At 47.5% G+C, this 12,005-nt stretch overlaps 1 protein-coding gene across 1 annotated transcript; it reads left to right on the plus strand.

The window, feature by feature from the left end:
• Positions 1-3,528: 3,528 nt before the first annotated feature.
• LOC100774707 (leukocyte immunoglobulin-like receptor subfamily A member 5) lies at positions 3,529-9,525 on the plus strand. Its single transcript, XM_027430750.2, has 6 exons — positions 3,529-3,562; positions 3,714-3,749; positions 3,917-4,201; positions 4,346-4,654; positions 9,178-9,228; positions 9,356-9,525. Exons 1-6 carry the CDS (start codon positions 3,529-3,531, stop codon positions 9,523-9,525), a joined length of 885 nt encoding a protein of 294 aa, XP_027286551.1.
• Positions 9,526-12,005: the final 2,480 nt, after the last annotated feature.

Genomic DNA, 12,005 nt, shown 5'->3' on the forward strand with positions numbered 1-12,005 from the left:
GCACACGTGTTCATGGGCATGGTGTAATCCACTAGGACATGGACAACCTTGCAGTGGCCATACTTAGAAAGAAAAGTGGCTTCCGCCTTCTCCTGTACAGCAGCCATCAACTGCCAGTAACACACATGCATGGACTTGGGCACACACACACACACACACACACACACACACAGACACAGACACACACAGACACACACACACAGACACACACACACACACACACAGACACACACACACACACACACAGACACACACACACAGACACACACACACACACACACACACACACACACACACACACACACACACACACACACACACACACACACACACACACACACACACACACACACACACACACACACACACACACACACACACACACACACACACACACACACACACACACACACACACACACAGACACACACACACACACACACACACACACACACACACACACACACACACACACACACACAGACACACACACACACACACACACACACACACACACACACACACACACACACACACACACACACACAGACACACACACACACACACAGACACACACACACACACACACACACACACACACACACACACACAGACACACACACACACACACACACACACACACACACACACACACACACACACACACACACACACGGATTTCAGACACCCTGATTTTGTGCAGATCTTTCCAGGGAACCACATCTGCTGTAGGTTCATGTGTGCAACAGTCATTCCTGTCCACAGACAGCATTTCACAGCACTGCTCCCCTTCCTCTGGCTTTTATCCTCTTTCTGTCTCTTCCTCCATGATGCTCCCAGAGCCTCGGAGAGGAGGTGATGCAGAGCTGAGCACTTACAGTCATTGTGAGCATTGTCAGCATTTGGTCAGGCCTGAACCCTCTGCAAAAGGGAGCTTCTCTGACCAAGGTTGAGAGAAGAACACATTTGTGAAGTAATTACTGGCTCGATTTCGTTGGGTTGAAAAGTGATGCTCTCAGACACTCCCCACCCACCCACCGACCCACTGCCCAGCTCCAATAGGTTCTCCGTGTCTCTGTGGAGGAGGGAAGAGTGGAAAACTTTCAGTCCTGCAGCCTCCGTGTTTGCCCAGTTCTGGTTTGTGGGGGAGGGGACGTTCTTTCCTCCTAGTCCCTCTCAGACTCTCACACTCTGCCGTGGCCTGTTCTTTCACTTAAACAGAATTACTTCTGAATGTAGTGATTCAGTCTACAACTGCTCACTAAAATGATACCTGCCTATTTCTAGCTCCCTGTTTTTTTCCTGACGTATCGTGTTGTAAGTGTTCTGGTTAGGAATCTCAGCTTCCTGACCCTGTCTGCCCACAGAGGGTTCCTCCCAGTCCGACCCAGGGAACGGGCCAGACGTGGGACATTGAACACCAGCTCTGCGTTGTGATATTCAGTCTTCCACGCTTAGCTTCTCCTGAGAACTGTGACTGTCAGCGATGGCTCCAGTGTGACACAGTCAGACTCATGTGACTCAGATGCTCACGGGTGACAATTACTGGAGTGGTTCTGTCTTGTGCACTCACAGAGGAAGGCAGCTGAGTTCTGACTTCGGAGTCTGGACAATCAGCTTAGACCTCTCGGTGCTCATCTGCTGTGATGCTATATTGCTTAGGATCTAAGAAAGCCACTGCAGATCAGAGAAGCAAAGCCGCCAGCACTAGAGAGTTCTCCCCTCTACCAAGGCTGAAACGGAGATCTTGTCTTCCCTGTGTCTGGAAACTAAATCTCACATGAGAACCTTTGCTTCTTCCCTGATACAGCTTTCCAGTGCTGGAATTAAAGGTGTGAACTCTTTTAGACCGATACACTTTCCTGTAGTCCTGGGTGGTCTTGGACTCACAGAGATCCACCTGCCTCTGTCTCCTGAGTCCTGGGATTACAGGTGTGCGTCACCACTGCCCGGCTTCTGTAACTAACTAGTGTGGCTAGCTTTGCATTCTGATTCCCAGATTTATTAGATCATAAACAATATGTCACCGCAATCTGCAGACAGGGAGATTGGAGCTACAGATGGCTGCCTTTGCCAGGATCCCTTTGATTCTGCTTTCATCACATGGAGAGCATCCTCCCCTGCAGATCTCTGAAGATCCTACTTCCATTGTCCCTGCTGTGTTCTGTGAAATGGGTTCTTCTTCATTCAGGCCACTTTTGCTTCTCTTTTTCTTTTGCTGCAGTTTTCACAGGTATTATAATGGACCATCTACAAATACTCAGAGCAGAGAGAAACACACATGCACACACACACACACACACACACACACACACACACACACACACACACACACACACACCAGTGAGCACCTAAATTGTGCAAGAGCACGCACATCTCATGCCCCAAACTCACGTTGTATCCTGGGCAGGAAAACAGCAATGGTCGTATTTCTCAATGTCCCAGACAGCACGGCACCATGAGCATTCAGAGCAACGAAGTTCTTGCAACAGGCTCCAAATGAGGAACCCCAGAAACCAGACGCCAGTGTTCCAACTGTCATCAGCAGTGAGTAACAGGCAGGCGTTAAGGAGAAAGCAGCCCTTATTCTATTGAAGGAACTCAGCCCCAGGAAAAACATAAACAGCGAGGAGGCAAGAACAGCTCTGAAGCCTGTTCCCACAGAGACGGGTGTGGATGCTGCCTTCCATGCGGGGGTCTGTTCGTCAGAGGAAGCCACACCCAGAACCACGAGAACAGCTGTGCTTCCTTCTCCATCTCCATTCTCAGCGTGAAGCTTGAGGCACAGGGCACAGATGGGCGCTCAGTGTGCCGGCTCCACCGCATCCAAGCTGCAACATGACCCTGTATCTTGCCAGAAGCCTTTTTAGTGCTAGGAGAATTCCGTTCTCTGCCAGGACCCCGTCGCGCTGTGCAGATGGGTGAGCTGAAAGAGCGGATTCTCCATGCAGAGTTTATAAGAAAGAAGGATTAGTCTTCAGCCACCCTCAGCTGCAAGGGGGCTCAGCAAAGGCAGGCTGTAGGGAGAGACCCAGATTACAGGTACTGCAGACCAAGCCCGTTTGGGCGTGGTCGCAGGTAGGTAGCAGGGGTGTATAAGAGCCAGTGTCTGCTCAGCCTAGAGAGGGGTAGCGTGCTGGCCTCCCTGGCTCTTATACACCCTGCTATAGACCGGTGTCCACGCCCAAATGGGTGTGGTCTGCAGTACCTGTCTCTGTAATCAGGGTCTCTCCCTACCGGAGGCAACAAGTCTGTTTGCTGCTACTTTCTTAGTGAGATAGGTTAGGGAAGATGATCACTTCTGTAAGAAGTTCTGGAGTGCATCCAAGCCACAGCCCTAAGGAAATGAGAGAGGCAGTCGTCTAGAAAGGGCTGTTTCCTTTCCCATGCGTGTTCCGAAGAAACAGCCATGTGATGCGGGGCATGCAGTTTCTCTCTAAAGATCTCATACTCTGTGCTGTTTGGCTATCCAGCCAGACTCTGTGGTGTCGACCATAAGTACAGTTGCAGCCTCTGAGAGAAGGTGCCATGACCTTCATCTTCACAGCCCTGCTCTATCTGGGTAAGATTGGAAGAAGAGAAGGGGATTAGGGTCCACATAGCCAGGATCCTGCCAATCAGGAAACCCCAAGGTGTTTAAGTGGCTCCGGTGAAGGGACCACTTGCTTATGTAGACAACAGGGGGAAAGTTCTGACAAGGGCCTCTCTTCTAGGGCTGTGTCTGGGCCGAGAGACCTCAGTGTTGGCAGGTGAGTATGTGTGTAGCTGTTCCAGATCAGTCATCACTGGTGACCTGAAGATACCCTTGCTCAGCGGGGCATGAGAACATCGGGTGATACCTGGAAGGGGGGGTCTGGAAAAGAAGGATGACATCTGAGGGGGATGTCCTATGACAGAGCCCCTCATTTCTTTTCAGGGAATCCTCCCAAGCCAACCCTCAGCGTTCAGTCAGGATCAGTGGTTGCCAGAGGAAAGCAGGTAACCATCTCATGTGAGGTGACCACAGGGGCCCGGGAATACCGTCTTTACAAAGAGGGGGGTCCGCATCCCTGGCGCTCACAGAACACACCGGAGGCCACAAACAAGGCTGAGTTCTTGATCCCGTCAATTGAACAACAACATGGAGGGAGATATCGATGCTACTATAAGACCCCTGCTGGGTGGTCAGAGCACAGTGACCCTCTGGAGCTTGTAGTGACAGGTGAGAGAACACCCAGGACCGAGCTCTACCCCCAGGAAAAAGGGTCTGTTTTCTTTTCAGGAGTTTCCTTATTTCACAGCCCAACACTGGGAGGCCACAAGGGCTGCGGAAGCCCACTTAACATGTTACTGCTTTCTCTCCTAGGATTCTATAGTAAGCCCAGCCTCTCTGTCCAGGCCAGCCCTGTGGTGGTGACCCCAGGAGAGACTGTTACCCTCCAGTGTGGCTCACAGCTGGGATTTAGCAGGTTTGTCCTGACTAAGGAAGGAGAACGGAAGCCTTCCTTGATCCTGGACTCAGTGTTTATAAATTCCACTGGGCAATTCCAGGGTTTGTTTTCTGTGGGCCCTGTGAACTCCAGCCAGAGGTGGACATTCAGATGTTACGGCTATCAGGTGACCAGCCCCCAGGTGTGGTCGGAACCCAGTGAGCCCTTGGAAATACATGTCTCAGGTGAGGAAGCACCATGGTTGACTCCATCAGTTGTTGACAGTGTTAAGTTTTTGTTGTTGTTGTTTTTTGTTTTGCCATGATTTCTGATTTTTCCTAAGGGAGTCTCAGGAGTCAGGAGGATGAGGGAAACTGAACCAGAGCCCCAGTGCTTGTGTGTGTGTGTGTGTGTGTGTGTGTGTGTGTGTGTGTGTGTGTGTGTGTGTTGGGGTGGTGGGTGGCAGTGGCTCCTACAGGTAGGGTGAGAGGGGACAGGCATTTGACAGAGACCAGCATTTCCACCCAGCCCATTTTCCCTGCAGGGCTGCATAGGAAGCTCTCACTGCTGAGCTCGCAAGGCCCTCGCTCCTTCCCCTGGAGAGAATCTCTTTTTATGTTATGAAAGGTTTTCTCTGTCCAAAGGATGGGCAACTGACCTCACCCACATCCTTGGCCTATTTTACCAAGCTGGGCTCTGAAAGCCGACTCCCCTTGGGTCCTGTAAGCACCCCCAGAGGGGCTGGTACAGATGGCATGGTGTCCAAAATATCTCCTTCAAGAGGTCAGTACCTAGTGACCCTGTGGACAACTTGATTATAGTTGAGGAGACGAGTGTGTCCACTCAGAGACTCAAGACTGCAGAGCACAAGATGATGAAGAGACAATAATGAGCAGGAAGAAAGACGGGAATCTCAGGACCAAAAATCCAGGAGGTGGGGTCGGAGCAAAGTCGTGGAAAGTAGGAATAGATCCGAGTCACTGGAGAAAGGTTCAGAACCCATCTTTCTTCCTCTAGGACAGATAGCTCTCTGTCACATTCTCTCTCAGTGAAGCCAGGCACCAAGGTATCCCCCAGAGAGAAAGAGATCCTGTCAATCTTTGAAAATAATGGACACCTTTTCTTCTGACCAAGGCAAGAGTAGCTGCTTTTTTTTCGGTGTCTAAGATCAGTGTTTCCTAGCTCAGCAATATCGGGCAGAATTCCAAATGAGTGCTGTGATCTCCCCTCTTGGAGATATTTAAAGATGCTGTGGTTGTTGAAACTCATAATCCTATCTGTTGTCTTGCCACAGCCTGCCCCTGTGGAAATCAAGGTCTTAGGTCAAAGGACCCTCACCTGTCCTGTCTGTGCTCAAGTGTTCACTCATTGCCCTGCTCCCAGGAGAACTCTTGCCTCTAATTATACATATTAGTGAAATTCAGGGAGGCTTTGTTCTAAAGTGACTCTGATGCAAACTTTGAACATGACGATTAGAGTGGGTTTGAAGTATCCAGCAAGGAGACCAGTAAGGACCCGGGCTATTCTATTCCAAAGATGACACCAACTAACAATCTAAGCAACAGAGGAGAGGCTACCTTAAATGCCCTCTCCTGATAATGAGATTGATGACTAATTCATATGCCATCGTATAGCCTTCATCCAGCAACTGGTGGAAGTAGAAGCAGACACCTACAGCTAAGCCTTGAACTGAGCTGAAATCCAGATGCAGAGAAGGAGGAGTGATGAGCAAAGGGGTCCAGACCAGGCTGGTGAAACTCACAGAAACAGCTGACCTGAACAAGGGAAAACTCTTGGTCCCCAGACCAAGAGCTGGGAAGCCAGCATGGGAGTGATCCAGACCCCCTGAATGTGGGTGTCATTGAGGAGACCTTGGAAATCTCTGGTGTCCCTAGTAGTGGATCAGTACTTATTGCTACCCTAGGAATGGACTTTGGGAGCCCATCCCACATGGAGGGATACTCCCTGAGCCTAGACACAAGGGGGTTGGCCTAGGCCCTAACCCAAAGAATATGACAGACATTGAAGACCCCCTATGGAAGGCCTCACCCTCCCTGGGGAGCAGAAAGGGTATGGGATAGGTAAGGGGTTAGTTGGGGGGGCAGGGGAGGAGGGGAGGGAGAGGGACCTGGGATTGACCTGTAAAATAATTTTCTTTCTAATAAAAAAAGAAAAAAAAAGAAAAGAAAGAAGGAGAAAAGAAGACAGACTGGAAGTTAGGAAAGGAAGAAGGAAGGAAGGAAAGAAGGAAGAAAGGAAGAAGGAAAAGAGGAGAGAAAGGAATGAATGAATGAATGAGTGAGAGGCAGGGAGGCAGAGAGGAGCAGAGTATGAAATTAAATTAAGAAAATTGAACTTGCTAAACAATATAGTGCACCTTTTTATTCCCAGGACTCAAGAGGCAAAGGCAGACAGATCTCTGAGAGTTCAAGGCCAGTCTTGTCTACCTAGAAAGTTTAATGACAGCCAAGTCTACAAAAAAAGAGATTCTGTCTCAAATAACCAAATAAAAAAATAAGAAATTTGGGGGCTATTTTAAAAATTATTGTATAAAATATTACAGGAAAGTCAAGCATATGCAAAAACTTTAAATTGTTTCCTTTATTTTTTACATTTATTTCAGTTTTAAAAATAATTTCACACATAACTATTTATTTATACTATTTCTACCCCTTTCCCCTCTTTCTCCAGCTCCTCCTATGTATCCTTCACTCCTCAAATTCATGAACTTTTCTTTAATGATTGTTATGTGTGTGTATATATAAATAGAATATGCTGTACATGAATACAGTGCTGCATTTAGTATTGTGTGTGCGTGTGAGTGCGTGTGTGTGAGTGTGTATGTGTGTGTGAGGTGTGTATGAGTGTGTGCGTGTGAGTGCATGTGAGTGTGTATGAGTGTGTGAGTGTGTATGAGTGTGTGAGTGTGTGAGTATGAGTGAGTGTGTGCGTGTGAATGTGTGAGTGTGAGAGTGTGTGCATGTGAGTGTGTGAGTGTGTGTATGAGTGTGTGTGAGTGTGTGAGTGTGTGTGTATGAGTGTGTGTGAGTGTGTGAGTATGAGTGTGTGTATGAGTGTGTGAGTGTGTGAGTATGAGTGTGTGAGTGTGAGTGTTTGAGTGTGTGTGAGTGTTTGAGTATAAGTGTGTGTGTGTGTGTGCATGAGTGTGTGCGTGTGAGTGTGTGAGTGTGTATGAGTGTGTGACTGTGTATGAGTGTGTGAGTGTGTGTATGAGTGTGTGAGTATGAGTGTGTGTATGAGTGTGTGAGTGTGTGAGTATGAGTGTGTGAGAGTGTGAGTGTTTGAGTGTGTGTATGAGTGTGTGAGTATGAGTGTGTGTGTGTGCATGTGAGTGCGTGTGTGTGTGAGAGTGTGTATGAGTGTGTGAGGTGTGTATGAGTGTGTGTGTGAGTGTGCATGAGTGTGTGCGTGTGAGTGTGTGTGAGTGTGTATGAGTGTGTGACTGTGTATGAGTGTGTGAGTGTGTGTATGAGTGTGTGAGTATGAGTGTGTGTATGAGTGTGTGAGTGTGTGAGTATGAGTGTGTGAGAGTGTGAGTGTGTCTGAGTGTGTGTGAGTGTGTGAGTATAAGTGTGTGTGTGTGTGTGTGTGTGTGTGTGTGTGTGTGTGTGTGTGTGTGTGTTTGGTGCTGACCACTTGGGATTGGATCACCTACCAGGGTCTCTTCCCTGGAAAAGATGGAATCTTGATCTCCCAGCAGCCATCAGTTGCCAGTAGCTTCCTCATCTAAGTGTGAGATCTTGTGAGATTTCATCCAACCACATTGGTGTGCCAACTGGTTTTTGTCATGAAAGTCTTGTTTAGACAACCATCAACTATACATTTTTTTTTAATTCATGGTGCAACTCCTTGCCATAGATGGAAGACACCGTCTCACAGCAAATGTCTTAGTGCCCTAGTCCTGTAGTCCTTATCATCTTCCTGCCCTCTCTAGTCTTTCTGCCTCCTCTTCTGAGATATTCCTTATATTGCAACTATGTCAGTTAGGGGTGTGTACCTCATGATTAGCTGTTCTCTGTATTTTGACCAGTAGGTTTTGTAGATTTCTGTGATGGTTTTTGTATTCTGCAGGAAAAGAGAGAGAGAGAGAGAGAGAGAGAGAGAGAGAGAGAGAGAGAGAGAGAGAGAGTGAGAGAAATTGATTTACTAGTTAACCTAGCCTGGAACTCACTCTGTAGACCAGGCTCGCCTTCAATTCAGAGATCCACCTGCCTCAGCCTCTCAAGTGCTGGGATTAAAGGTATGTGCCACCACCACCTTCTTTTAAAATAATGGTGCCAGGGAGGTAGAAAGGAAGAAAATGAAAACAGAGGACCTAGAAAAAACTTGGGTCTCAAGTATTTCACAATCCTACTTTAAAAAAATGCTTATTTTTTATTTTATGTTCATTGGTGTTTTGCCTGCATAAGGCAGAAGCTCTGGAACTGGACTTGCAGATAGGTGTGAGCTGCCATGTGGGTGCTGGGAATTGCATTTGCGTTGTCTGGGAGAGCAACCAGAGCTTCCCACCCCCCCCACAGGGTTTCTCTGTGTAAAACTCAGGTTTCTCTGAGTTCCTGGAAGTTGCTTTGTAGACCAGGCTGGCCTCAAACTCACAAAGATTCACCAGCCTCTGCCTCCCGAGTGCTGGGATTAAAATCCTGCACCACCACCACTGCTACCTGGTAAGCCAGTGCTCTTAACCACGGAGCCACCTCTCTAACCCTCCACCCTGCCATAGCCTTCTTTTTTTTTCTTTGATTCCTAGGAGCAGTTCAGCCCCTTGAGCGACCACCAAATGTATCAGACTCCAAGGCAGGTGAGTATGAATTCTCAGCCACAGGACTCAATCCAGAAGTTTGAGTCCTGTCCAGGGGAAGCAGCGTCCTGGGGTGATTTCCATCTGCCCTGATCTCTGTGATTTCTTTTTCTACACCCCCCCCCAGTCTCACAGCCCCAGGATTACACAATGGAGAATCTCATCAGGTTGGGGCTGTCTGTCCTGGTCCTTGTGCTCCTGGGCATTCTGCTGTTTGAATCTCAGCACAGCCAAAGACCCGCCCAACACGCAGCAAGGAGTAGTGCATTTGTCAAGGTGGCAGAAACCTGGGAATAAATCTGAGGATCGCGGGTGGTTCTGGGACATAAACTGAAGAACCATTTTCAGAGACTATTCAGGGGAGCAAATGTGGTTTGAATGCCGGGAAACATCTGGGTATCGTGGTGGAGAGGTCTTTCACAGCAAATCATAATGCTACTTCTTGACCCGTATCAGCGGTTCTCAATTTGTGGACTGAGACCCCTTTGGGGGCCCCATATCAGTTATTCCACATATCAGACATTTACACTACAGTTCATAACAGTAGCCAAATTACAGTCACAAAGCAGCAAAGAAAAACAACTTTATGGTTGCAGGTCACCACAACATGAGGATCAGCATTACAGGGTCACGGCGTTACAAAGATGGAGAACCACTGGCCTAGATGATTGTCCCTTCTTTCTTCCCCCGTCCCGAAATTCAAGGGAGGGACAACCCTGTCCTATAAGTCGGGTCCTCACCTTCATGCAGCTTCTGCTTTTCCTCCCTCTCATGTAGCGTTTTCCTTTATTATAATGCCACCACATTCCCCACTTGGGTCGTGAGCTCTCCATCTTCTCTACTGAGAACAAAGACCTTGGCTGAAGTAGCAAAAATCACGCCGAAAAAAAAAAATCAGCTTCAAGCACAAGGCTGAACAGTCTATGGAGAGAAGAGATATTGTTGCCTTCTTCCTGATTTAAAAAGAGACTTTTGGGATTTTTTTTATTGTTGAATATAATGTTAATGTCAGTCTCAGTATATCATCTTATTCAGATGGAAAAATGTCTCTCTTCCTACTTTTCTGTGACCATTCATAATTAATGGGTTTGGCACAGAAACAGCTGACCTGAACAAGGGGGAGCTCCTGGACCCCAGACTGATAGCTGGGAAGCCAGCATAGGACTGACCCAGACCCCCTGAACGTGGGTGTCAGTGAGAAGGCCTTGGCAATCTATGGGGCCTCTGGTAGTAGATCAGTATTTATCCCTAGTATCTGAATGGACTTTGGGAGTCCATTCCACATAGAGAGATAGTCTCTCAGCCTAGACACATGGGGGTGGACCTAGGCCCTATCCCAAAGGATATGACATAATGTGAAGATCCCCCATGGAAGGCCTCACCCTCCCTGGGGAGCTGAAAGGGTTGGGATAGGAGGTTAGTGGGGGGCAGGGAAGGAAGGGAGGGAAAGGGAACTGGGATTGACATTAAAACAAGCTTATTTCTAATTTAAATAAAAATAAAAAGAAACACCACATAATTAATGGGTTTGGGAAATTGACATTTCTTTATCTACGTGAATGTCTTCATCATGTTTGCTTTCATTTTTTTTCCTTGTTGATGTAATGGATGGTATTAGTTTCTGAATGACCCAGATTTACAAGCCTGTGCTAACCCACTGTTCATGGTGTATAAATATTTTTATACATATTTGATTAAATTTGCTGTACTAATAATTGTATCTTTTTCTTACCCCTCCCTGCTGAACTATGCCCTTCTGTCTAATGGATTTTGGGCAAGGTGAATTCATTGTCTTTAGTTGTGAATCCATAAGAAGCTAGGCTTCAGTAGACAGCTAGAAACCAGTGGTCATACAGATGATATTTGTTAAACTTAGTGGGTTTCTAGACCAAACAGCAGAGATAAATTATGTTCTCGAGTGACTCAGATACAGGTACTAAACACCTACAATACAATGAGGACGAAGAATGCAATGAAAAGAACAGAAGAAACCTAGCAACTTTGCAGTAGTCTTTGGGCTTAAGGATACCTGGTATACCTGAAGAAGTCAGGCAAAGGTTCCACATATATTTTTTCACACACGTAGTCTCCATCTTTCTTTTAGATACTGTCTTAGTCACTGATCTATTGCTGTGAAAAGACACCACGACCAAGGCAACTCTTTTTTTTTTTTTTTGAGGCAGGGTTTCTCTGTATTGTTTTGGAGGCTGTCCTGGAACTCACTCTGTAGACCAGGCTGGCCTCGAACTCACAGAGATCCTCCTGCCTCTGCCTCTGAAGTGCTGGGATTAAAGGCATGTGCCACCAGTGCCCAGCCAAGGCAACTCTTATAAAAGAGGGTATTCAATTAATTGAGGGCTGACTTACAGTTTTAGTGCTTTAGTCCATTATCATCATGGTGGGTCACACAAGGTGCTGGAGTAGTAGCTGAGAGCTATATCCTGGCCTGCAGGCTGAGAGGATGAGTAAAACTGGGAAACAGACACCCACAGCTAAACACTGAGCTGAACTCCTGGAATCCAGTTGCAGAGAGGGAGGAGTGATGAGCAAAGGGGTCAAGACCAGGCTGGAGAAACCCACAGAAACAGCTGACCTGAACAAGGGGGAGCTCATGGACCCCAGACTGATAGCTGGGAAGACAGCTTAGGACTGATCAAGACCCCCTGAACGTGGGTGTCAGTTTGGAGGTCTGGGCAATCTATGGGGCCTCTGGTAGTAGATCAGTATTTGTCCATATTATATGAATGGACTTTGGGAGCCCTCTCCACATAGAGGGA

Source organism: Cricetulus griseus, chromosome 9 (genome assembly GCF_003668045.3).
Source record: "Cricetulus griseus strain 17A/GY chromosome 9, alternate assembly CriGri-PICRH-1.0, whole genome shotgun sequence".
Classification (NCBI taxonomy): domain Eukaryota; kingdom Metazoa; phylum Chordata; class Mammalia; order Rodentia; family Cricetidae; genus Cricetulus; species Cricetulus griseus.

What these genes read in the sequence shown, in the direction of transcription:
- LOC100774707 (XM_027430750.2), top strand. Translation starts at nt 3,529, where the DNA reads ATGACCTTCATCTTCACAGCCCTGCTCTATCTGG. An exon ending in AGAGACCTCAGTGTTGGCAG is followed by an intron (nt 3,750 to 3,916) that starts GTGAGTATGTGT and finishes ATTTCTTTTCAG; the next exon opens with GGAATCCTCCCAAGCCAACC. An exon ending in CTTGGAAATACATGTCTCAG is followed by an intron (nt 4,655 to 9,177) that starts GTGAGGAAGCAC and finishes TTTGATTCCTAG; the next exon opens with GAGCAGTTCAGCCCCTTGAG.